Raw genomic sequence first — 24,325 nt, 5'->3', positions numbered from 1 at the left:
TCTCGTATCGCGTTGTAGAGACACTTTAATGGGATCTAAATACTTCTTAAGAGGTATACATTAGATATGCTTCACTACAACTCTCCCATAAGATGATTTCGCTATATACTTCAAAACGATGCTAGTAACTAATGTACAACGGAATATGTAGCATACATATGTACGGGGTATCTATCTAGCGCGACTCTGTATACCGCCTATGGTCTCATATAGGTATCGGTACTACAAACAACACACCTCTCTCATTCTTCATCCTCATTGTTGAAGCCGAAGAATACCTCGTCCTTAGGCGGGGCCCCTTTCATCAATTCCACCTCAGGAAGCGAGCACAATCGCTTCGCGTCCTTGGGCAGTTCCCATTCCCTCATTACATCTGCGCGGGAGAGGAACTGCATCGCCATGCCGGCTTCCGAGTGCCAGAGCACGTGGCAATGGAAAAGCCAGACGCCGGGATTATCCGCCACGAACCGCAGGAGCACCCATCCGAAGCCCTCGGCCGTCACCGTGTCTCGTTTTAAAGGGTTGTCGACGACGGTCGAGTTCGTAGCGTCGAGCAGCCCCTTTCCCTCGGGGTTCAGCCCGAGGGCTTCGTAGCCGGGGAAGTAGCCGTGTCCGGCACCGAGAACCCACATCTGGTAACCGTGGAGGTGGAAAGGATGGCTATTCTCGTCCATGTTCTGCAGGATGATGTCGACGGTGTCGGCAGCGCCGTTGTGAGAGATGATGAGCTCGGAGGCGGGGTCGAATGCCGTGTCGAGAACGCCGTCTTGGACGAAGGATTCGTTGTTCTGGGCGAGACCGTCGAGGACCCGGTGTAAGGTCGGCGATGTAGGATCCGGTCGGAAGGAGGACGAGTTCATAATGCCTCGTTGTAACCGCCAGTCGCCAATGGCGAGATTGACGCGTAGATACCATGAATGGTCGGCATGTATAGGGGCTGGCTGTGCTGGTGAAGGAGAAAATGAGGTCGTGGAACTCATGTCTTTACATGTTGGGAGGTATTGGAGGCTGGAAGTAGTGGTTGGCAGGGGAGGGTGTTCGTGGCTACCATCCCTTCCTGTATTAGTATGATAGCGTATAATGGCTTTCGCCTCATCAATGCCGTTTTCTGGAAGTGTTTGGCTTGCAAAGCAAGATCTTATCATCCTAGCACGAAGCCAGAAAGCCCCGTCCCCGGTTTGATCTGCCGTTAAGACTGTGCTATACCGTTGTCCTGGGGCAATTACTAGCGAAGATTCGGGTGTAGGCTTAACGTTGGTACCATCCACTTCGATAATTGGCAGAGAATCATGCTCGTCTACTGCAATCTGGAACCAGGCAAACCCACCAACGTTCAAGAATCGTAGCCTATGGCCCTCGCCAGGGACCAGATCCAAGTTGGGGAGAGACCTCTCCAGTTCTGAACACCGTCTGTTGGGATGGTCCGAGCAGTCAGCTTGGTTCACACCGTTAATCAAAGCTGTATTAGGTATCGGCGCATCCTCAACGCCCGGAGATAACACGTCTCGCATTAGCCCGCTGTCTGAATCGTAGTACCAGTCTTGGAGTAAGACCACGCGGTCTGACGAATATGGGACGGGTTTATGCGTCGCTTCGTCTCGGCCATGGATCACGAGGGGTCCTACGAGTCCATTCAAGGCCTGAACGCCTTGATGACCATGATAAAAATCTGCATGGGGAGTCAGTACCGTGCTCGGAATATAACACCTACTACGCGAAGAGACTCACGAGGTCTCGGGTTCGCTAGTGGAGAGAATACCTACAAGTACCAGCTTGGCCAGTAACATTGAACCTATAAAGATATGAAGTTCCAGGAGCAATGGGGCATTGAGTAACGCCTACAGCTCCGTCCATCCAGTTCGTACCGTTCTGAAAAATGCCGTGCCAGTGGATAGCAGTGGCATTAGAAGCATGATTATGGACATTGACCTCAATAATATCGCCTTCATTAACTTCTATCAGTGGTCCAGGAAATTGGCCTTCTATGGTCATCATTCGCTTCAAGATTCCGTCCGGTTCTCCATCCTTGTCGATGATAAGCCAGCCGTACTTTCGCACTTGGTTCGGGGCTTCGAAATCCCAGTCGGGATTCAATATATAGTCCTTGTCTGGACGGCGAAGAGGAATGGTATGTGCTATCTCTAGAGGAGACGGTCCTGGTTGTCGGTGGAGATCTAGCGATAGAGCTACCCACGCCAAAGAGAAAATGGTACCGACACAGGCGAGAGCGAAGGCGGCAACCGGCCATAGTGATTGGCGTTGGGTGACTGATTTTGCTTCTGCTGTCACATCGACGTTATCATGACTAGATGTGAGTAGGCGGTCTTGTTCTTCTATTTCTTCTTCCCCATAGTAAGCAACATCGTCTTCTTTGCCTTCTTCGATGCTAGAAAGCCGATTTCTTGCCTCATCGTGATGCATGCCCGTCGGCGATAGGGCATGTAAGATGCGGTGGATGGCCATTTCTACCGTAACATCGAAAAAAAAGAAATTTTCGAGAACAGCTTCAACTTTTAAAGGCTTGAGCTACTTGTTGGTCTCTTTACTCGAGTAGCATCGTGAACTATCGCCGAATTATTCTTGCGGCTTTGGACCTCGACGATTCGTAACTCAGCTGACAAAAAAGCGACTCGACATGAAAACAACCGACGGCGATAAGACAATTGGTCCAACTCGACAAGAAGTCGATCTAGAACTTAAAAACTCATCGGCATGAGTGGCAAGACGATTCATATGTATAATCAAGCTATGAGTTTAACGAACGACTTTCATCATTACTATCTTGTAGTGTTTGTTGTGTGACAAGGCGAGAGCGAGTGCTATCTTTAGAAAAGCTAGGCTGAAGATCCCATGTGCTGAGTACGGCGATATGATTGGATCCCGACACATGCAAATGTAACCTCATCACGTACGCTTATTAGTTCTCGCCGCGGCAGATGCATCGGGCCGGCACGCTAATCGCCGAAGGTACCGTCTCTTCGGGGCGCTGATTAGATGTATTAGTAGTTTGTAGTTAGTAGATGTTGTGGACGAGTTAAGATGACGTTTTGGCTTTCATTCTCACCCGCCTCAGAGAGCGGACTGCGTTGCCAATTGCGAACCCGCGATATATGCTTTGTGGAGACAACATGAGTTATACTCCTTGAAATTGCAACTAGTAATACTTATATAGTGTTGAGGTTGATTGTCAAGGAACTATTTTTAAAAACAGCTAGAAGCTAGGTAGGTAGGTAGTCAATGCTTTATAACTAAGGGGTAGTTTAGTCTATGCTGCTTACATAATATAGGTATATTACATGTCTTTAGTTGCCGGTTCCAAGAGTTATTAGAGTTGAAGCTGACCAGTAGTATATTAGGAACCTTAAGTCTACAAGCTACTTGAGTTAGCTTGTTAAAGGTTTAACATCCATTTATATACAGTTGCATAATGGTACGAATACAATTGAACGAATTTATATATGATGTAAAGATAACAATAGTAAGAATAATGCTACCTTGGTAGGTCTAGGTATGCTATACTACATATCTCCCAAGAATTGTTAAGCTTGGCGATTAGTCTTTGCGTATGGAGAAATACATAGAGAATAGGCAGCCCAAGAACATACGTACAACGGTACCCAATCTGGCCAAGCGCCTAATTATCTGCTGACAACTTGGCGAGAGGATGACTCACTATCAAAATTCAGAAATTTAGAGTTGTAGCCTTGCATCAATGAGACAGGGTTGAGGTCCTCTTGCATCCGTACCTCTTACACTAATCCTAGGTACCTAATGTAGCATCTCAGGTCAACTCAAATCATGATTGGTTAGGAGCTTTCCGCCGGCTTCGTTAGACGGGCATAACATTTCTTTCCTTTCCCCCACTATCCATTTTCAGTTTAGTTTCAAGCGTAATTCGTCCCGCGCCTCCTCCATAAACCACTTTACCATCGCAACCCTCACCATCCCATCCCATCTCACCAACACCTAAACAACAACCTCTCTCCTTCTTTCTCTCTCTCTCTCTCACCTTTCCTATTCCCCAACCCTATCCTTATACCGTGCCCCTTTCGATATTGTTTTTAGTAGAGAAGAGACAGGAAAAGCATTACAGACCAAGGCAGATAATACTTCGCCACTCCATGTGCAAACCGCCGTATTATATGCAGCGGTTGTGCTCTCTTATTTGCAGCAATATTATAAATTACCAAATGTAACTACATACAAACTAGCGGTGGCGAAATTCTTCTATTCCTGTATGTCGACCCATAAACTCTTGTATATCGCCGATAAATCAACTGCGAGTAGTAGCATGTCTGCTTACCAGGAAAATAGAGCATTATCACATACCTATCCAATTCCCGAATCGTTTGCACGCCGTGACCGCTTTACCCGATCCAGCCTGACCTGCGCCTTACGGGAAGAACGCGACCGTAGTCCCAGCCGTACTTTTTCTAGTTGGAATATTGAACCTAAGATTTGGCCGATTCGAGCGAATATACAGAATAACTAGATCTGGTCGTATCTAGTTGAGGTCTACCGCTTAACCAACTGGCTTATATTTATCAGAAGGGCTGTGCTATTTGTAATACTCTAAGATACTTCGCCGGCGGTTCGCTCCGCTTCAATATCTCTATCGCATTGGGATATCGACTGCATCAGATCTACTTCGGCCCCTCACTACTCCACTTCGAGCAGACCGATTACCTTGGTTTAGACCAGACCACAAGGTTTACGTTAGCGAGATCACCCAGTCGTGATCCTCGCATTTCCAGGTCTACATAAAGAGTTTCTGTGTTTAATTGGCTATTATCACCGGTGGAAGCCGTGATCTAGCGGATACCGCAATATTCTCGACAGCACTATCATCGTTATACCCCTGAACTTTCTGCAAGAGGCTCTCTATCTCCGAGTTATTGAGATCCTTAACGTCAGCCTACCATCTCCCAGTAGCCCTCGACGCTTACTCATTGGCCTCCTATCTCTCGATCTCTGATGCTCTAAGCCGCCATCCTAGAGGGCAGCTTACGTAGATTGAAGAATAGGCTGGGCCTCCCTTATAGCATTCGAATTTCCTAAGTCCGGCATACATCTTGAACGCAAGAGCGAGCACCCCGAAAAGAGCTTCTATTTGCCTACAGTATTTGAATTATTCCAAAAATGACCCCCACACCTCCGTCCGCTACGACATCATCCTCGGGCCATTCGCCCGAGGAGCATTTCAGGGTGGTTCGTCGTCGAAACAGGGTGCCGCTTAGCTGCTATCCGTGCCGGACGAGGAAGTGAGTGATCCTGTTCCTTGAAAATGCTAGCCTAATTTCCTAATCCAACACTTCGCAGTTTTCCTATATAAGACAGCACCGCTGACCTGCTCAACAGGTTGAAATGCAATAGGGGAACTCCGAATTGTGAGAACTGCATCAAGCGTGGTGACACACAGTCCTGCGTCTATGCTACCCCAACGAGTCGGAGGAAAAATCAAAGTAGTGCTGGAGCTTCCGCAACTCCTGATGATATGCAGAACCGTATTGACCGTCTAGAAGGTTTAGTTCTAAGTCTGATGCATGGCGGTGCGAATATCGAAGTCTCCAACTCTTCCGGTACCGTACCCCCGGCCCATTCTACGTCTGATAACTCTTCTCCCAATCTTGATCAAGACGATGAAGGGGCTATGAGGGACGACGAGGCCGATGGCGATGGTCCTGGCAGTGACGTGGATGACGGGCTATCTACGTCCTTAGGTATGCTTAAAGTCGACGCAGATAAAGGGAAGTCCATGTACATTGGGCAAGATCACTGGCATCTACTCCTGCTCGATATTGCCGAAGTGAAGAATTTCTTTGCCTCTCACAAGAAAGAACTTGAAAACAGTTATCAGAGAGTTATGTCTTCGAAGCCTGTAACTGCTAGAGACTCCCCAATCTTTTTACTTTCTGCTCCGCCGGCCGTGGAAGTCGAACTGAGAGCGGAACTACCCTCGAGGACGGCCATAATGACGTTAATATCGAGGTATTTTAACTCGTTGGATACTGCTGCTAGTATAGTTCACGCGCCTACTTTTCAAGCACAACTGCGGGCGCATTGGCAAGATCCATCTAAGTCGACTATCACATGGATAGGTTTACTCTATTCCATGCTATGCCTTGCGATGCTCAGTTATCATAAGGTTGGAGACGAGCCCCCGGAATGGAAAGGTAGGTCTCTAGAGCTCGCAGCAGAATATCGATTACGAACGGTACAATGCTTGGTGGTCGCGGATTATACCAAGCCGGTAGAGTATACAGTGGAAACGCTGATTCTTTACTTATTTGGGGAATACTCTTCACGATGGGACGCAGATTTTTCATTATGGATCATAACAGGTATCATTGCAAAATTGGCTTTTCGAATGGGCTATCACCGAGACGCAGACTGGTTTCCGTCAGTTACGCCATTCCAAGGGGTAAGGATAGAATATCTCCTGAGTTCGAAATTTCATTTGGTAGAACAGTGTATCGCTGATACTATCGTTGCAGGAAATGAGACGGCGAACATGGGCTTTGATACGCATGTCTGATATTATATTCTCGTACCAAGTAAGTTACCTAACCTACCTTTACATACCAGCTACTATTTTACCAGTCCATGGCATTAATATTTTCAAAGATTTCTTTACCGGCAAGCATCCACAAACATGACACCGATACGAAGCTTCCGCATAACATCTTTGATGAAGAATTCGGACCCAATAGCAAAACCCTTCCTCCTTCCAGGCCGATGGTGGAGCCGAGCCCGATCGCTTATATGATAAGCAAAACTAAATTGTGTATTGAATTAGGAAATGTTCTCCATTCAGTCTCGCGAGTAGGCAAGCCTGTGAGCTATGATGATATCTTACAACACGACAAGAAACTTCGCGAAATATTGGATGAGTTTCCACCGCATCTAAAGATTCGCCCCCTCGATGGATCGCACGACCCTGTAACGCTTATCATTGCGAGATTCAATTTGGACATCCTATACCAGAAGATCATGTGCATGTTGCACAGGAAGCACATGTTGCGCGCGAGGCAGAATCCGCGATATGCGCATTCTCGTCGTAGTGCAATTGAGGCTTCACTGGAAATTCTAGGGCATCTGAGAAGGATACACCGTGAATGTCAACCAAATGGCCGACTTCGTTCTATGAAATGGTATGTATCGGCTACCGCTAAGGATACATTGCTTCCAACAATGATGGTCATCCTTGATCTTCACCATGATCATATTGCTGCCACGTCTGGTAAGCGGCAGGATTCGCAGGCAATTTACTTTTGGACGCCGGAGCAACGGCAGAAGATGATGAGCTCTCTGGAAGCGGTTGCAGAAATCTGGAAGTCACTATCCCACGAATCGGTTGAGGCATACAAGGCTGCAAATATCCTCGAGATCATGCTAGGAAAACTCAAGAACCCTCCTTCAGCGCCGGCTGGGGCTGGTGCTGCTGCTGGAGCTGGAGCGGGAGGACCAACGGCGCAACCTGAAAACCCCTTCACTTTTGGTGTTGAAATGCTACCTGAGCATTCCGCGGCCGTGAGTCTTGGTATGCTCTCAGAGGGCTCGACGTCAACCATCCAGTTACCCGGAACTTACCCGAATATAGACCTTAATTTGGGAGGCGTGGGAGGTATCGGGGCTAGAACGGGACTTACACCTGAATTCCAACCTGACAATCTTGGTACAATCAACAATGCCGCGTCACCGTTCTCCATGTTCACAACTCTAGGCGGAGGGGGCAATATGGCTATCGATCATAATTTCGACTGGGTATGTTTCCACACTCGATTCACCCTCGGGTGGTAGGTATAGATCAGGCTGACCATGACTTCACAGGATGCATTTGAGAATTACGCGCAGACAGCAACTTGGGGTCCGGATCAGACATCCTTCCAATTCTTCGCGGGTAACCCCGAACAGCAATCCCAGCAAGGATCTTCTGATGGTTCTTTCGCCTTCTTGAATCCGGACACGCCTAGCACATAACCTTCCCGGCTTTGATTTTGTGAATATTGAAGATGGCGCTCGGCTGTGATGGGTCGGTATGAACGTCAGATACCCGGTAAGGAGCCTTTGCATATCGGTATAGGTACTTAAAGTGTGGCACTCTCGTCTATTCTAGGTGTTACAAAAAAGGAAAATTGCGGTTGGAGGGAGGACGTAATATGTACGTATAACTCTTTTTGACCATGCCCATGGTACGTAGGCCAATTACAAAACTCTCCTCCGGGCGCAAATTAGTGCCCAAAATAAACTTGGCTATCGTTTATGGCTGACGCCACTCGTAAATCATCTCTGCTAGTGAAAGAGACATTTGGTGGCGTTTCTTGCGTAGCTTTTAGTTGCAAGACTGAAGGGCTCCAAAACCCAGAGCTATTTTATATACATGTCGTATAACCGTCCAAGCCTCGAAGTAATAGACTGCTACTGATGACGCTCAAGTTATATTTAACCTCTGATCTCCCGTCTTTTCGTGCTACATTAGTTGAGAAATTATCCGGCATACTTTCACCTGAAGCAGCCTCATCGGAAGCCGACCTATCTTTCCTAGCGTTCAGGGGTTATTAAATAAAATAAAGACAGGAAAGGAAAGTAGATTCAGATAAAGTTCTACGCCTCTCATGCGCACAACGAGTTACTACATACGTCAAGTGGCTAACGCACGCCTGTGTATTTATAAATAGAATGCAGCCTCTCAAGTAAATGTGCCCATTTTTCGGATTATATGCATATCTCGTTACACGACTTCAATGGCTTTCAACGTGTAAGTAAGGGATTCTGCAAGTGTGCCTAGGCGACGTTTACTAACGTATCGCTTTATAGCCTCAGCCTAAGATAGAGGAACAATAGTGAAGATCATTTAGCCTATACAGCATCAACAGAGTGTGTCGATACTGAATGACGATTACAAGCTTCCAAGACATAAGACATATTTACGTCAGATTCAAATCATATCACATTAGAAACTCATGAAAGACCAATGGATATTGTCAGACCACAGAATTTTCAGATGAAGTGTTATAAAATATTGATATACATGAGAATAGAATAAGATCGAACTTAAAAGAGCAACGTCGCTATTTCCCCCCACTAGATGCTATGATGATGCAAGAAAGCAATGCCCAAAACGCCCGTATGATCTGACAACTTCAATGCCTCATACATCATTCCTGCATGGCATAGTGTCAAGTAAGCGGCTGATGGCACGCTTACATGAGGCCGAAAGCCTTCCTGGCGGCGTCCCAGTAGCTCTGTCGCTTGGCGTCGATGGTGACACCGACGCAGCCCATGTAGGCCGCGAAGCCGGCGTCGTCGCCCGCCTTGAGGGCTTCCTGGACATCGGAGGCGCACTGGGTGCTGAAGTACCAAGGGCCGCTGCCGAAGTTGTACTTGTTGTCGTTGACGAGCGCGAGGACCTCGTTCTTCTTGTCGTCGGGGGCGTCCTCGCTGACGCCGGCAACCTGGTCCGCGAGCTCCGGAATGGATTGCGCGTACTTGAGGTTGAAGTTGAACATCTGCATGTTCGAGGTACCCTGGCCGGGACGGCCGGGAGAGACGTTGTGCTTGAAAGTGTACTCGACGGACTCGAATGCCGTGAGCGCGATGATACCGGCCATCTGAGCCGGGTTGTAGATGCCGTACTGCTGCATAGCTTGCACCATTAGAGGACCAATGACGTCGGACTTGACGCACTCGCCCCCGGCAGCACAGTCTACGGTGCTGGGTGCGACCTCGGCGATGATGGCCGCCGCGGTCTTCACATCACGGGTTTCGTGGATGACACGGGGAGCGGCAAGAGCCTGGCCAGCCAAGAGGAGACCGGCGGCGGAAGCGACTTGAACCTTCATGATGATGGTGGTTGGTGTTGATATGAAGTTTTTATCTTAGAGTTGCAAAAACGGTAATTGATCGACGTCTTTTTCAACCCGTGAAAAAGAACAATGCTCGGTTTTATAGAGAAACTGGATCGATTGTTCGTGTTGGTCCACGTATCTTCGTCTCTGTGGCTCGGCCTGAAGATGGTGACTTTGTGTGGTTTGGCAACGAAAATAGAACGAAAGAATGGAACCGCTGGGGGTCGTTTTTGTTTAAAGAAAGTGATTGTTTAGAAAGTAAAGGGATACTACCCGTTATACGAAAAAAGTAAAAAAAGAGTGAAATGTTGCCAGACACGAACAAGACTTGGTTGGGTGGTGAATTAAAAGAAGAGGGACTTACATATAAGGGCGGGATCAGCGTAGGATATATATCAGATGTCCGGGTATAAGACAAAGAGATCTCTTAGATACCTACTGTAAATAGCCGATCCTCCTGACATGTAACTGATGTAACTGGCCAGGCTGAAGAGCGACAATCTAGCAGGTGCCACCCGAAGCCCCTGAGTCCGTGAATGATCATAGTGAATAAAGTGCTTGGAACCTTCCTGCCTTCCCATATCTTGCTAGTACGAGAATGGTGGTGATGTACAAGGACGGCAGGGGTGAGCTAGGGGGTAATAGTGATAGCCAATCATCGTGACTAAAGGGTCTGGGAGGCCTTAAGTTAAAACAAATGATCCCGGCTATGGTTGTGATGTTTCAAACCAAACGCCTCTGATTGATTGGGCCATAAGGATCGTTGGAACTGGCCACAGCTATGATGTAAAAGGAACTCGTAGGTTTTTCGTTGTTCTAGAACAGAGGCGAGGCACAGTCTTTCTAAGCTGCAGTCCTTTAAGCCCATCAACGAGATTCCTTTGGGAGCTTAGCATTTGCCTTCGTATTTATTGGGGGGGATTTTTTGGGGAGAAAATTAAGGGCTGTAAAACAAGCAAATTTCCTTATGAGGAAGTTCACCAAATACTTGGGTACCCAAAGGGTTCAAAGGGGTTAATTTAAGCCACTTACACGGATCTCGGCCGTCTGTGAGGTCGAAATAATAATTAGTCTATTTTTTTTGTGTACCTAGGTAAGTATAGCTACGGTACATGGGTCCTTGCATCTTTACCTAACCTAACTAGGCCTCGTCGGTTGTATCGGCCAGATCGGCCTCGATATGGAGAGCCGAAAGATAGGTACGCACAAGCCACAAAATCTTTTTAGGTACTTATAGATCTGTGGCTTAGTGGCTTGAGCTTTTTCTATCGGATGGATCTAAATGGTGGAGAGCTCCAAACTCGAGGTACGGCTTGAAAGTTGAAGCTGCCTGACGGATAGTGCATCAAGTCTAAAGTTACGCATTTTCAGATCGTCAATACTTTATTCTAGACACCCCGCAATCCCTACAGTGCATAGATACTTCCTAAACTACCTGATTAACTTAACCTCGTGGTCTTATCGCCAGTAAGATTGCCTTCAACCCCACCGGCAGCGCCTTCAAGATGTCCAACTTGAATAATTATATCAACAGTAAGTTAAGCTATATTAGGTACCCTTTGACCGTGTTGGTCTCGAAGCTCGAGCAAAGCTTACAACGCGAGGAATCTAACAGTTGCGTAGAGAAGGTCCTGATAATTACAGCCGACTCTCGAACCTTGGTGGGGAATCTATTGAGCTGTGACCAGATGACCAACTTGGTAAGGGCGGAGCATTGTATTTTTAGATTCGAATCTGCCGCTAATCCCACGTATCCAGGTCCTTGGTCAAACCGTCGAGCGCGTCATCCGAACACCCGACGATACGGAACCGTCTACCGAAGTCCCCTTGGGCCTTTACCTTGTCCGGGGAGACAATGTCTGCGTGGTTGGATTGGTAGACGAGTCTCTTGACGATAGCATCAACTGGCAACAGGTAAAGGGTTCGGCAATTGGTGGTATTAAACACATATAGGGGGGCGGCGGCGGCGGATCATGCCCTGAAACACATGCTCTTGATACCTTAAGATTGCACTTCTGGCGTTGGGGAGAAAATAATAATTGCATTTACATGAGAGGAATCTGGAAGCTTTACTATAGGGTACGCTCTTGTCTAATGATACCCACATATACGTCCTGCTGACATCTACCGTCCTCGTCGTGTCAGATATATGTGATCAACTCGTTGTCTTCCTTAATTACTATTCTTTTCACCCAAACAGACGCTCCATTAGGAATGGCGCAAATACCATTTCGCCCGGACTGCTAACGTATCTGTTTATTCTATTGCCCCTCACCAAGCTGAGCCAGCCATCGTCATCCCCGGGGACCTCAACAGTCGTGACGCCGTCAGGTCGTACTCTACCGCGACGATCCGAAACATGCATCCCGTGAGTCCACTGTCCCGAGGTCTCGATGCGGATATCTTCTGGCGCGTTCTTGGCTACCTTCCATGCTGGATCAGATCCTGTGAGCATATACCAAATGGTCAGAGGGTCGTGAAGCGATAGGCCCGGTTCCACTTCGGAACCAATCATGGAAGTGATTTGACGAAATATGCCAGCCATGAAGGTGTTAACCCATACTGCTAACGGGCTATTGCCGGCGAGCTGCGGTTCGATCTGCTCTAGAAAGAAGCCTAGGTTTAGGAGATGAGGTGTAGTAATATCGAGTGGGAAGAGACTCAAGTTCAGAGGCCGCGAAAGCTTTTCAGGGTAGGGAGGTAGAGTTGACTTGTCCTTTGGTACGGGTGGCATAGTGGAAGCCGGGTTGGGTGACGTCAAAGCGAATACTCGGGCGGCAGCAACGGCATCGGCGTAGGTGTTGAATTCAGCAACCGGCGTTACGTTGCCTACGCACTCTACAGCCCCACCCATAACAGCCACCTCCTTGACCCTGAGAAAGGTTTCGGGGTCTTCCGAAGCAGCCAGAGCCAGGTTAGTCAATGGGCCTAGAACGCATATCGAGACCGTGTCAGCAGGCTCCTCCTTCAGGATCCGCAGGATCTCTTTATGTGCTGGTATTTTCGACGGCGTGAAATATTTTAAATATGAAGGATCCTCGGCACCTCCCTCAAGTCCGTCCTTGAAAAGATATTTCCAAGTATCAGCCGGTGATAGGTGAGGGTGCTGTTAGAATATATTAGTTGAATCCCGCACCCACGAGTTACGTTGAAGACATACAGCTTCGTGAACGCCATGCAAGCCGTCAGCTCCATCTACCGGAAAATACCTCGTCAGCATCTTCAGCTAGCGCAACTCTAACTTCTCTCAACCTACGAAAATTATCTGCCAGTAAAATCTCATCTTCTAGGGCATGCTCAGGACCGACGGCAACAATAGGTTTGTAAGTTCGCAGAACCTCATAGCCTAAAGGCTTCCCTTGAGACTTGCGCCACTCCATCTCCTGGTCAAGAACGTGGAACATGCCGACTACATTCCGCAGGCAACTCTCTAGAGCCACATTGCCGTAAGTCACCGAAATCATCAGTACTTCTAGCTCCTCGGCCGGGGAAGCCAGGGCGAGAAGCATAGCTATGACATCGTCGGCGCCTATAAAACAGTTTAGATATAAGTTTCATCTCTCTCCCTCTCTCTTTGCTGCTACTTACCTGGGTCGGTATCTATAATAATCTTTCTTGGGGCCATGACTACTACGGCGAAAATTTAGAGAGTCCTAAAGCAGAGTTCTAGGTATAATTCTAGAGCAAAACTCGGGTAGATAAAATATTAAATATTTACCAGATACGTAGGCGGGCGGGTTTAAGAAGGAAAGTCACGACTGATATTATCGATAAGATGCGGCTACGAATGGGAAGTTAGGTTAGGTACATATTATGTCTTAATACCTAAAGTCTGCTGTGCGACGTGACCCCAGGGTTTTCCTGCCGTCGGTGACCTGCGGCGGGGACGATCCCGCTAGTCTCCGTCTACCGGAAAGCGGAGATCACGTACACACCCCGTCAACTTCCGCATACTTTGTATGTACTTGAAGTTGCCCATTTAAAGTTGCTCGCAATATGTTCACAAATAGATTGCGTTAAATATATTCAAACAGAAATACTTTCCTGGCTTAAGATTAAAGGAAAACGGGAGGGAAACTTGATGATATAAATTTCATTAAAACTTTACAAGCAACCAGCTTGTAGCAAATCTACTAGTTAAATTAGCCTAGAAAGAAATATATAAAACTACCTACACATCGCCCAAGTGTTACTGTTTTGCAAATCGATGCATGTTTCAGCTCCTTTGAAAGCCCAGTATATCATTTCTGAATATTCACGTGTATTAAGCACGTAAGATATGTATGCAGATTCAAGAAACCAGTCCAGGTCGACCGGGGCAATAATTGGTTGATTCGTATATTCAAGCAAGACTTGATATCTGAACAATTTTCTGCCAGCTTGTCAGCCTTATATGAGGTCCAGCTGAATCAAATGTTGGCATCAGCTTTGGATATGAAATCCAGAACTTGCCACTTCACGGAAATACCTAAACAAAGAAGAAATATAAATCTTGGTATTAGATCTAGACCTGCATGTTTTCTGCAGGCTGGGCACATTTTTCATAGTAAGGAGGGTACTTAAGGGAAGCAGCTGCAAGACGGGAGTTTTTGACCAACCGAAGTTTCTTATGATTTACACATATTTTCACCGCGTATCAATTGAATCTATCAATTGCTCAGGCACATACATATGTACAAAAGTAGAATTGGGCTAGCCGTAAGGTGGCTTAGCAACTTTACGGCCAAGGGACTGGAATGCCTAGATTCAATTCTATTTTGGCGTTTTAAGGGGCTTTTTCTACCTACATGTACAATTCAATTTGATGAGACGCTAATACAGTAACGGGATAAGGCGATACGGAAAACAGAGGCAGAGCTCGGGCAGTTGTACATTAAAGCAGAGACCCACTATCACTTGTACTTAGTGTACATTAGTGTACTTGTATTGGACAGCTGTTCAACATTTGACCCCTTTACACGGGTTGGCGGGATAACCTTCTGCTTCTAGACTTTCCATACTTCTACGTACGCGGCGCTCATACCTTACCTCTAGGTACTATATCTTACCTTAGGTACAAGCCTGTACTTTACGCCGATTGGTCAATAACCGTTAATGACAGCTTATCCCCAAATCCAAATTCCCCTACACCACATCAACCCATCAGCCATCAGCCATCAGTCAGTCAATTCATCCCATTGACGAAACTTGAACAGACTACCTCTGTGCTGTGCAGTGCAGTGCAAATCACATTCACTTTGTCATTTATTTTACCGACTTGTATTATATAACAGGTTTTCTTCCATCAAGAAAAAAGAAAAGAAATACCTTGTTATTTAATAAAGTCGGCATTGAATCGTCAGTTTCTGGCTCAGCTGAGCTTGCATCGTTCAATGTTCATCCTTCATCCGCAGCTGCATTACTTCCACACTCTTTCTTAACTGGTATTATAAATATACAGTGCACTGCTCAACATAATCGGCGCATTACCTTCCGTCACTGGTTTAGCTCCCCAGAGATCTACGTACAATACAACTAGTGTCTTGCGAAGCACGTCCACGTCCACGCACAATTGAGCATCGTTGAGACACCTTCGCATCGAGGCACTTGGTGCTGCCATCAATCAATCTCCTTTACCTCCACTGTTACTTCCACCTAGTCGGCGAATCTTACAGAGGAGCATCCTCTACAATTTCGGTTCACAATGGATATTTCCACTAGCCACTCGACCCTCACCACTATTGGCGGATGGGTGGTCATTTTGGCGATCAGCGGAGCTATCTGGTACCGGAGCCAGCAAAAGAAGACTCAGAGGACCGTTCGCCGTGGTTCCTTCACCAAACAATCGGGAAGACAACCCGATACCGATCTAGTAAGCGATACCAAGAAGAAGGTTGAAAAGGTTGCGAAGCCCAAGCCCAAGCCAAAAGCTCCGACGACCACGACCACATCGAACGAACCCACTACACCTAACGTCAATTTCAATCGAGACGAGGACGAAGCTACTAGCAAGAAAGCCGACCGTGAATTTGCTCGTCAATTATCCAATGCCCACGCAGGAACCAAATTCAACACCAAGAAGTCTGACGATAAGAAGCAAAAGTCTGTCAAGCAGTCCAAAGCTCAAGAGATTCAGGATGCATCAGGTGGAAAGGCATCTGTCCCTTCCTCACACGCAGATGATGCCGATGACGATCTATCGTCCCAAGCCTCTCCTGTAGTAAAAGCCGTCGACAGCCGTGATGTATCCGATATGCTAGAGCCTGTTGCATCTGGCCCTTCCGTCCTACGTCTTACTGGTGTAGATTCCGTGAAGCCTAAGGAGCGAAAACAAAAGGCACCCGAAGTTGTTGAGACCAAGAAGCAACGTCAGCACCGAAAGAAAGCTCAGGCTGCTAAGGCTGCCCGTGAGGAAGAGGAAAAGGAGCGCCTGGTTAAGCTCGAGCAACAGAGACGAACTGCTCGTATTGCCGAGGGACGACCTGCTAAGGACGGCTCTAGCTTCATGGCCAGTGCCCAAAACGCCTGGAATGAAAAACCCACCAACAACAGCACGGTCCAACCCCTTGACACTTTCGAGCAACAACCCAAGGTTGAATCCACAAAGCCGAGTACTGTGAACACTGCCGGAACTACCAAGAAGTCTGATCCCTGGTTGTCCGGCATGCCTTCGGAGGAAGAGCAGATGGAGCTACTCCGTCAAGAGAATTCGTGGAATGAGGTTAAGACCAAGAAGAAGGGAAAGAAGAAGGATGCCTCCGCTGATGTGTCGGCCCCCTCTGCTCCGGCCACCAACGGCCGTAGTGCCACAAGCACCCCCACTGTCAAGGCTCCAGTTCCGGTCAATGGCACCAAGAAGCCGATCCTGACCAGCAGCAATTCTTCTTTTGCTGCCCTGACTCCCGAGGAGACAGATGATAATGAAGAAGAAAAAGAATGGGACGTATGATATGTTAGGAATATCACGTCATGGGTGTCTCAGGGGCGTCCACCTTCACTTCTTTATACATTTTTGTCTGCTGTGAATATTGCATAGACTCGACCATCACCACCACCACCACCACCACCACCACCACATCTTCTTCCCCACCCACAGTCAATATTGTTGTTGTACAGTATTCTCCTCGACACATCACACCGTATCGAATCCCATTATGCACATGGACATCGAATATCGCTTATGAAAAAACAGGCTTGGACTTGGATTGCAAGATGGACGTTCCTCTTGCCGTTTCCCTGAGAAAACGCAGAATTGGTCGTCCTTGCTTTGTATTAGTGACTTATGATTTTTTTTTCCCTGATAATTGCAGCTCATTATTATACAGACGTACAGAGTCATCCGTTGCTTGACGACTGCAACTCGTTAGCCGGAGACTGTACCAATGTTTTCAAGTCCACTATAGGGGGACGGATACTAGGCGTCATCATTTCTTAGTTGCAGCAGCTATAGATTCAAATAGCTCAATGAATGCGTATGCTTTCCTTTTCTCTGTGCTCATGTTGTTATGTGAGTGAAGACGAACGGCAGTTGTTGACCTTCTCCTAAATACTTTGTTAATGAGAGTGACTTGCAGCTTGTATTGTGCGTAGTAGAAAGCATGAGGGAATCACCTTGATTCCATGTCAAGATATATGTTAGTGAGGTAGTTTATGTCTGTCCTATTGATCGACCACTTTTATAGATTAGGTATGAATAAATTCAATGCAAGTCCAGGGCGTGTTCCCCGGGGGGATTGAAGACCCAAGTCCAGGATATAACATAAGTCAGCTTCTGGGAGAGAAAATCCCAGTCTTTTCCGGCACTTTGCTTTACCTAATTATCTTAACAAATTGAATCCCCATCCCCAAAGTCGTAGAGCATGCCAGGCCAATATTCATGCTTTCATTTAGGTAGAAATTATGGGGAATTGCTGCCACGTATAGGTGGTTGTCTAAATAACTTGCTGTTCTTATGCCTTATTCCGGACCAATATCCTGACCTACTAGAGTGTAAGGGAAGCAAAGGTATGTACGTACTTTACTCGAATCTGCTCAAATTAACTTCTTAGGTCTCCAAGTTATAAGTCCATCAGATCCATACTTTTGTTTTACTCAACAGACCTTTAGGTACCTGATATGATAGTCTTAGCACTCCTATGTAGGGACATCAATCAACCCATCATTATCATAAGTGATAGAGAATGTACGTCACGGTAACATATTAAGTAAAGCACCCTGCCAAGAAATCTCGTCGAATAGGGCTTCTTCTCATCGTGGGTGCTCAACATCTGCATGTAGAATCATATCAACTGTTCCGGAGTGGTATCCCTCCCGGCTATTTGTTTCCTGCCTTACATGGCAAGACAGGTGTTTCGGTATTTGTCATACATTCTAGGCTTTATTAGGCTCGTTACACAACTGATGTACATACATAGGTAGTTGTTTAGGGATTGCATATTATGTGAACTGTTAGAGTTCCAGAGGAGTTTTCTCTGTATAATAAAAGAGATATTTATTAGTTCGTTTCTGTTATGGGTATAGGTAGACATAGGGTGGAGCGGTACGTCTGATACCAGTCTCACTACTAGATATATATTCTTGGCTTTACCTAAGAAAAACTATTATGTGTTATTCAAAAAGGTGTAACCATATTAGAGGCTCAAGGGTTAATAAAAGATGGTTGATAACTCACGTGTGACAACTTTCCCCTCACGATGTAAGGAAATAGTCAAGTCGTAACCAATAAGGTCTATTAGATATACATACGTTGTTATACTCTGCCGTTGTATGTAGACAAATAGTGTTTAGCATAGTATACTCAAACTATTCCACTCAGTTATGTGATTCGAACATACTAAGTTATTGCTACGTGGCGTCAAAAGAAACATGTTTGGTATAACTATAAATTTGTGTGTACGTATGTCTCGGCATCCCATGGGCAAATGCATCAACACATATTTGGTAATTCATGATTATGGCTGCCGTTGAAGTAGGCGATCCTTGGGTAGTACATAGAGGGGAAAATGTTGGATCACTAAGCTTCTGACGTGTGGTCATCATAACCATTACGATCATCGTGGTCATCAATGGCCAGTCATCATGGCTGAGCCATTATTTAACCAGGTAGGCGGCCGTATTCGATTACACGTGTATACGTGTAAATAGAGGATAGGCGAATACATATTTGTATACTCCCCCCTTCCCGCATCTCCCGCATCGAGTTTGCCCAGTTATTAAGGGATCTTAGATCAAAAATTTGGGTTCTTAATGGCGGGTCATTATGCATTTTTTTGGTTGATTATCAAGATGCGGGAGTTACATGGTTCCTGGAGATGCTGTGCGGGGAGTTATAATGCAAGCCAATATATAAGCCAAGAACCAAGGGTAAAACGTGAGATTGTGCAGGCATGTTGTAACTATGTATGTACGCTAAGCGAAGGATTATCCAAATTCCAATTCGAGGATCAAAACGAGGGGCTGAACGCCTGGATCCGAAAGAGCTCCTAGCAAACGAGGCCAGCCATTAGCAGCGACGGATGCGCAAATGAATGTGCCACGATGGTGGATCGTGGATTGCATGGATTAGCGGACACTGCGGAGACTACAATCTACATATCAGGCGATGAACCCCACCTTCTGTGGTTCAGCATGGTTTAGCAGTGTTGAATTAGCGGTATACCACAGAGGCAAGAGGCAAAAGAGGATACGGGGTTAGTTAGAGTAGGTACTAACAGTACCTAATGTAGTGACTACTGCACTTACAGGGGTTGTATTACCATTATCCCTGCTCTGTGAACGAAGCCAAGCTGTGGCGTTGAAACATGATGAGCGTAATTAGGCAAATCCCCATTTCTCTCTTCGATACGATTGGCTAACCATCATATGCTCTGCATTATATATTTATGTATATAGTAGCATAGGTACATTAGGATGCAGGGAAATGCAGCAGAGCGTGGGATCGTCCACACCATTTGTCCATCGCCAACTGTAGTTTACGCAGTTTACATCGAATCCTGAATTCGCTTTTCCGAATTCCCTCCACTCATTTACTTCCCTTTCGTTAGTTATTCCCGTTCGTTGCCGGCGGCGGCTTCAAGTCTTGTTCCTTAACTTTTATCGTTGAAAATCGAGACCTTTTTGTCTGCCGACCGAGCTTATTATTATTCAATTGTATTGTTGGTTAATTATTCGCCTGGACACAGCATAACGACTTCTAGGCTACTTGTTTGCTCTATTACTTTACTAGACTACCTAGTTTCCACGTTCATTTCTACTTGGGTAGATCAAGCATCAACTTGTCCAGCCTATAACTTATAAGTCTCATATCCCAATTGAGCGATTTTTACATCTCACCGAACCCTCTACATAGCAATCAGCTTTACCCCCTTTTCTTTGCGAAGTTATCTTACGAGCAACCGCGTCTTGGAAGTCGATGACCACGTACTTACTTATTACTTATTCTCCATACCGACCAACTTTCCTCGGCTCGACATACTAAAGAGACAAGCTTGTGTTCTATTTAGACTCAAGCTCGACGAAACTAAGAATTAAACTTGTCCTGTCTTCTTAGTTAAACTCAGTTTCACGTGTGACGCTGCGTTCTCTGCGAACCTTTTCCCAATTACCGAACTTAAACTCTCGATACGATTTCTAGAGCACCTCCCGACGAAGTACCTTAAATCACTTCCGCCAATGCCGTTGCTAAAGATAGCTTTCCCGTCCACGATATAAGCCTCAACGGGCACCTGTACATATCGTCACCTTCTCCCCTCCCCCCTTACGGAGAAAACATCCTCTATCTATCATGTCGTTCGGCGTTGCTGTCCAATCTGCCATATTCTACGTCGTATCTTGTGCACCATGTCTTCAGGCAAGGCATCATCAACAATCCAAGGCGCTGGCCAAGAAGGAGCGTGAGGTGAAAGCGCGTTTCCAGGCTGAGAACCCTAAATCATACCGACACCCGGACCCTTTCAATACAAATCCGTACTGGTCGGAGGAAATAATGATGGGGCCGAGAATACAGTCAAAGAAGTATACTGGCGGTAGTGGTAAGAGTGCCAGCCAAAAGCGCCTGGGTAGTTCCGGCAAAGAAACTACAAGCGTTGCCGAAAGCAGTACGCAGGTCGACAGCACGAGCCCGGTAAGTAGTCATACTGCCGTGGCAGAAGACGGCAAGCTCAGTTTCTCAACTACCCTATCGGACGATTGGAACCGAAAGCGTTACCAAAGGGAAGATGAAGAGTTATGGGGTCATGAGCTGTCCCGTACAGGTCATAAGCTGATGGACGCGATTAAGCAGGCGGGATCATCAGCCGGTCGACTTCTAGAAACAAGGTTAGGGATGGAACCGAAGCCGGTTACTGAGGAAGACAGACATAACTTCTATTTCGCGCCGAGGAATCCTCCTGTCAATGAGTATCATCCCCCGATTGTGCGACAGAAGCCTACGAACAAAAACGCCACTCTGTGGATGTTGCAACCGCCACCGCCTGCGAAGGTCATGGAGGGTAAAGTGCCAGTTAGTAGAAGTGGAAGCATGGCTAGCCACGTCAGTCGTAAGACGACGATGAGTGACGCGCCTAGCTTAAGCCGACTAGTTCATGAAAGGGCGGTAGAGGCTAAACTCAAGAGCGGCGAGTTACCGACAGATTTTGAATCGACTTCGACACTTCACAAGACTGTTTCGAGGAAAAATACATCGAGCAGAAAGCACCATAGCCATCGAAGGACAAGGAGTAGAAGCCTATCGATAGAGTCTTCAGAGGCTTCTGATGCGACGACAAAGCAGAAAAGCCGTCGAGTACGACCAATTCCCACTGCCGATTTTGACTCTTCGGACGAAGAATATTACTTACGAAGTTCAGATTCGTTTGGGCGGGGTAGAAGAGCTGCCCGGCGACCAACGCTACGACCCATTTCAAGCTCCCAGGAAAACGAGAAGGATACGAAGGAGAATGTTCAAACCAAGGCCAAGGGGAATAAGAGGCTCGGTAGATCAGCAAGCTCTGCAATTGCTGATATTACTAGCACATCGCAACCAAACCAAACCTCGTCGGCTGCTAAACCCAGTGAAGAAACGCTACAAAAAGATTCGCCAGAGAAGTCTTCGCCAGTGGTACTAGGACCCCCGCTGAAGGTCTCTGCATAGAGTAGTTGGGACAGACAGCTAGTCAAATCAGATAGCAGCATTCAGGTGTATACTTCTCGAACTACACAATGCTGGCGAGTCGAAGTTTCGTCGAACGGACAATGCCGGCTGGTTAGATGATTGTAAAATTAGCAGGCGGATTCATTGCGGGTGCAAAAATGCATTGCGACTTGGGTTAAGGAGGTTCGCATCGGTAGGGATGCACGGCGTACGGTTGGGATCACGTTCGATAAAAATCCGAATAGTTTCGGTTGGCGTATTGTATCTTAGCATTAGATCGGGCATTCATTAGCATAAGTTTCTCGATTGGGCTGTTTGAATATTGTCTTTACACATGATTTATTCCCGCAAGATATATTATTCTTATGTATGTATATACTCTAATGCCCGTCGTCATTGAGGTCATGTACACTTGTAATTGCTGTCTTAGGGGGAGGGTTGCCCCTATTCTGCCATTTACTAGAGATTGTTACTAAATACATCTATCTACCCTTACCTGTCTACCTACGTACCTAACCTAAGGTATATCTATCCTATAATACGAAATGTGTATATGAAAGAAGAATGCTTTTCCGCTACACCTTTCCCAGCTACATATTTGATACTCGTATAATTTCTAAGAGATGTGACAATAGTAAGTTCCAAAGGCTAACCTTATAGGTATGAGTAGAAGGAGCTAACTATTGGAAACCGCTCATGTATATATTTACATGCAGGCAATCTTCGAGGAAAAATCATACGACCACCTGCCTGGCGTAGCTTTAACTTTAGGTGATGGAATAATGAAATGGGGCAACGGGAATCGTGACTTCCATTCCTGTAATAACTTTAGAAAGAGAAGAACGATGGTTACGCCGCTTTAAGATGTAGATCTAATAGCGATTACGGGGCAACTACTAGATAGGTACCATAGCGGCAAAATGTAGTTTCGTGGAATGATTGCTAAAATTAAAATAGCTTAATAAAATGCAAAACCCACTACCAATTTAAAGCCTTTAATTAAATAATAGGTAATAAAAATGGATTAAAGTTATCTCAGGTGACCTCAGACCAGATTCTTCGATGTTTAGTTCGGGGGGATGTACCCCCCACAGCCACACCACTCCCCAGCCAATCACAACCCGTACAACCCCCCCAAAAAAACATCGAAACTCTGGTCTAAGGTTACTGTGGACAACTACTTAATGAAAAATTGACTTGTTGTATGAAAAAACATCATTAAAAACAATAGCATTAACGCGTTTTTACAATAAGTATTAATTGATTATACAATCGTATTAACCTTTTTATTAGGTTTCCCGATTAAATCTATACGTTTAAGCCTTTCGGGGGAGCCGCAATATTGGTTGTAGCGCGTTAGTTGCAAGACGCGTCTTAATAGACGTTGAGGTTTAATATACGAGAATATAATACCGTATAGGTATAAAAAAAAGACGGGAAGGCTCGGGCAATAATTATTAGCCCTTATAGCATTTTATATTTGGTTGTAGGCGTTGTTGCGGGCGTTGTGGGTGTTGTTAACAATAGCTACACAACACCGGTCGCAACGCGTCAACCGCAACAACGGTAGCCGCAAGACGTCAAGGCCTGGTATATAAAGGCAGGAAGGGTTGGGCGATAGTATTAGGATAGGATACGGTTGAAATAGAAGGCATTTTATTTTTATACGCTGTGTTGACTGTGGTGTTGATTGTTGATTGTTGATTGTTGATTGTTGATTATGGTGTTGATTATGGTGCTTTATATCTAGTGAATTTTAACGTTGAGGCCTCGTATATAAGAACGCGAAGCCGTATGGGTATGCAAAAAAGATGAGGAGGTAGAGAAAGCAAAATACTAGCCCCGAGTTATAAAAATAGAAGGCATCTTGTACGTTGTTGTTGTATATTAAGTTATTGCAGACCTAATATTTGATTTTTTATCACCAAATCTTCACATCTAGTGAGGTACGGCTCCACAGCAACCTCAGACCTCAGTTCGAGGAACGCCTCACCCCCGACCTACAGATACAAACACACAGACCAAGGATTCGTGGCGCCTGTGGCGGGGAAGGGGTAGGCTCCTCGAATTGAGGTCTGAGCTACTGAGATAAGATTAAAGCTTAAAACTATTCTGCAAATATCGAAATAGTTCTTAAAAATAAAATAATTCCATTTTATTTTTTTTTAAATAAAAATTATTAAGTTTTTTCTAATGTAAAACTTATAAAAGTAAAAATTAATTAAACTTTTATATTAATTCGATAAAATTAACTATTTTATCCCATTAACTTAAACGTTTAAATACCTCCATTGTAAGGTAACACAAATGCGGGAGCTATAAGTTTAAAGATTAGTTTTTTTAAATTTTTAGCGTTTTTTTAATTTTT

General features: G+C 45.8%; 7 protein-coding genes across 7 annotated transcripts; 4 read left to right on the top strand and 3 right to left on the bottom strand.

Moving 5' to 3' along the window:
• Window positions 1-43: 43 nt before the first annotated feature.
• Window positions 44-2,794, bottom strand: F5Y00DRAFT_226302 (putative multicopper oxidase). The gene is made up of 2 exons (XM_048006316.1): window positions 1,764-2,794; window positions 44-1,669 (listed from the first exon to the last, which is right to left on the bottom strand). The coding sequence occupies exons 1-2, from the start codon at window positions 2,461-2,463 to the stop codon at window positions 243-245; spliced, it is 2,127 nt and encodes a 708-aa protein (XP_047868820.1). The 5' UTR covers window positions 2,464-2,794; the 3' UTR covers window positions 44-242.
• Window positions 2,795-5,139: 2,345 nt separating this feature from the next.
• On the top strand, window positions 5,140-7,980 carry F5Y00DRAFT_258145 (fungal-specific transcription factor domain-containing protein; the record flags this gene model as incomplete). The annotated part of the gene is made up of 5 exons (XM_048010656.1): window positions 5,140-5,261; window positions 5,359-6,421; window positions 6,495-6,554; window positions 6,625-7,764; window positions 7,831-7,980. The coding sequence occupies 5 exons, from the start codon at window positions 5,140-5,142 to the stop codon at window positions 7,978-7,980; spliced, it is 2,535 nt and encodes an 844-aa protein (XP_047868819.1).
• Window positions 7,981-9,060: 1,080 nt separating this feature from the next.
• Window positions 9,061-10,042, bottom strand: F5Y00DRAFT_156026 (uncharacterized protein). Its single transcript, XM_048004620.1, has one exon. The coding sequence runs from the start codon at window positions 9,840-9,842 to the stop codon at window positions 9,204-9,206; it is 639 nt and encodes a 212-aa protein (XP_047868818.1). The 5' UTR covers window positions 9,843-10,042; the 3' UTR covers window positions 9,061-9,203.
• A 1,177-nt stretch (window positions 10,043-11,219) lies between these two features.
• F5Y00DRAFT_155975 (Sm-like ribonucleoprotein) lies at window positions 11,220-11,886 on the top strand. The gene is made up of 3 exons (XM_048004618.1): window positions 11,220-11,381; window positions 11,472-11,548; window positions 11,607-11,886. Exons 1-3 carry the CDS (start codon window positions 11,354-11,356, stop codon window positions 11,799-11,801), a joined length of 300 nt encoding a protein of 99 aa, XP_047868817.1. The 5' UTR covers window positions 11,220-11,353; the 3' UTR covers window positions 11,802-11,886.
• A 32-nt stretch (window positions 11,887-11,918) lies between these two features.
• On the bottom strand, window positions 11,919-13,653 carry F5Y00DRAFT_156002 (nucleoside hydrolase). The gene is made up of 4 exons (XM_048004619.1): window positions 13,437-13,653; window positions 13,105-13,377; window positions 13,009-13,043; window positions 11,919-12,954 (listed from the first exon to the last, which is right to left on the bottom strand). Exons 1-4 carry the CDS (start codon window positions 13,471-13,473, stop codon window positions 12,037-12,039), a joined length of 1,263 nt encoding a protein of 420 aa, XP_047868816.1. The 5' UTR covers window positions 13,474-13,653; the 3' UTR covers window positions 11,919-12,036.
• Window positions 13,654-14,815: 1,162 nt separating this feature from the next.
• On the top strand, window positions 14,816-17,316 carry F5Y00DRAFT_226292 (uncharacterized protein). Its single transcript, XM_048006315.1, has one exon. It carries the CDS (start codon window positions 15,532-15,534, stop codon window positions 16,774-16,776), a length of 1,245 nt encoding a protein of 414 aa, XP_047868815.1. The 5' UTR covers window positions 14,816-15,531; the 3' UTR covers window positions 16,777-17,316.
• A 3,294-nt stretch (window positions 17,317-20,610) lies between these two features.
• On the top strand, window positions 20,611-21,957 carry F5Y00DRAFT_258140 (uncharacterized protein; the record flags this gene model as incomplete). The annotated part of the gene is made up of 1 exon (XM_048010655.1): window positions 20,611-21,957. One exon carries the CDS (start codon window positions 20,611-20,613, stop codon window positions 21,955-21,957), a length of 1,347 nt encoding a protein of 448 aa, XP_047868814.1.
• Window positions 21,958-24,325: the final 2,368 nt, after the last annotated feature.

The sequence above is a fragment of the Daldinia vernicosa genome (genome assembly GCF_022497035.1).
Source record: "Daldinia vernicosa strain CBS 139.73 unplaced genomic scaffold F5Y00scaffold_5, whole genome shotgun sequence".
Classification (NCBI taxonomy): domain Eukaryota; kingdom Fungi; phylum Ascomycota; class Sordariomycetes; order Xylariales; family Hypoxylaceae; genus Daldinia; species Daldinia vernicosa.
The sequence above is the reverse complement of the archived record's forward strand: the minus strand, read 5'-3'. Positions and strand labels throughout refer to the sequence as shown.

What these genes read in the sequence shown, in the direction of transcription:
- F5Y00DRAFT_226302 (XM_048006316.1), bottom strand. Translation starts at nt 2,463, where the DNA reads ATGGCCATCCACCGCATCTTACATGCCCTATCGCCGACGGGCATGCAT. An exon ending in TACTGGCCAAGCTGGTACTT is followed by an intron (nt 1,670 to 1,763) that starts GTAGGTATTCTC and finishes CTCCCCATGCAG; the next exon opens with ATTTTTATCATGGTCATCAA.
- F5Y00DRAFT_156026 (XM_048004620.1), bottom strand. Translation starts at nt 9,842, where the DNA reads ATGAAGGTTCAAGTCGCTTCCGCCGCCGGTCTCCTCTTGGCTGGCCAG.
- F5Y00DRAFT_155975 (XM_048004618.1), top strand. Translation starts at nt 11,354, where the DNA reads ATGTCCAACTTGAATAATTATATCAACA. An exon ending in CTTGAATAATTATATCAACA is followed by an intron (nt 11,382 to 11,471) that starts GTAAGTTAAGCT and finishes ACAGTTGCGTAG; the next exon opens with AGAAGGTCCTGATAATTACA. An exon ending in GTGACCAGATGACCAACTTG is followed by an intron (nt 11,549 to 11,606) that starts GTAAGGGCGGAG and finishes CCACGTATCCAG; the next exon opens with GTCCTTGGTCAAACCGTCGA.
- F5Y00DRAFT_156002 (XM_048004619.1), bottom strand. Translation starts at nt 13,473, where the DNA reads ATGGCCCCAAGAAAGATTATTATAGATACCGACCCAG. An exon ending in TATTATAGATACCGACCCAG is followed by an intron (nt 13,378 to 13,436) that starts GTAAGTAGCAGC and finishes ACTGTTTTATAG; the next exon opens with GCGCCGACGATGTCATAGCT. An exon ending in TTTACTGGCAGATAATTTTC is followed by an intron (nt 13,044 to 13,104) that starts GTAGGTTGAGAG and finishes ATTTTCCGGTAG; the next exon opens with ATGGAGCTGACGGCTTGCAT.
- F5Y00DRAFT_226292 (XM_048006315.1), top strand. Translation starts at nt 15,532, where the DNA reads ATGGATATTTCCACTAGCCACTCGACCCTCACCACTATTGGCGGATGG.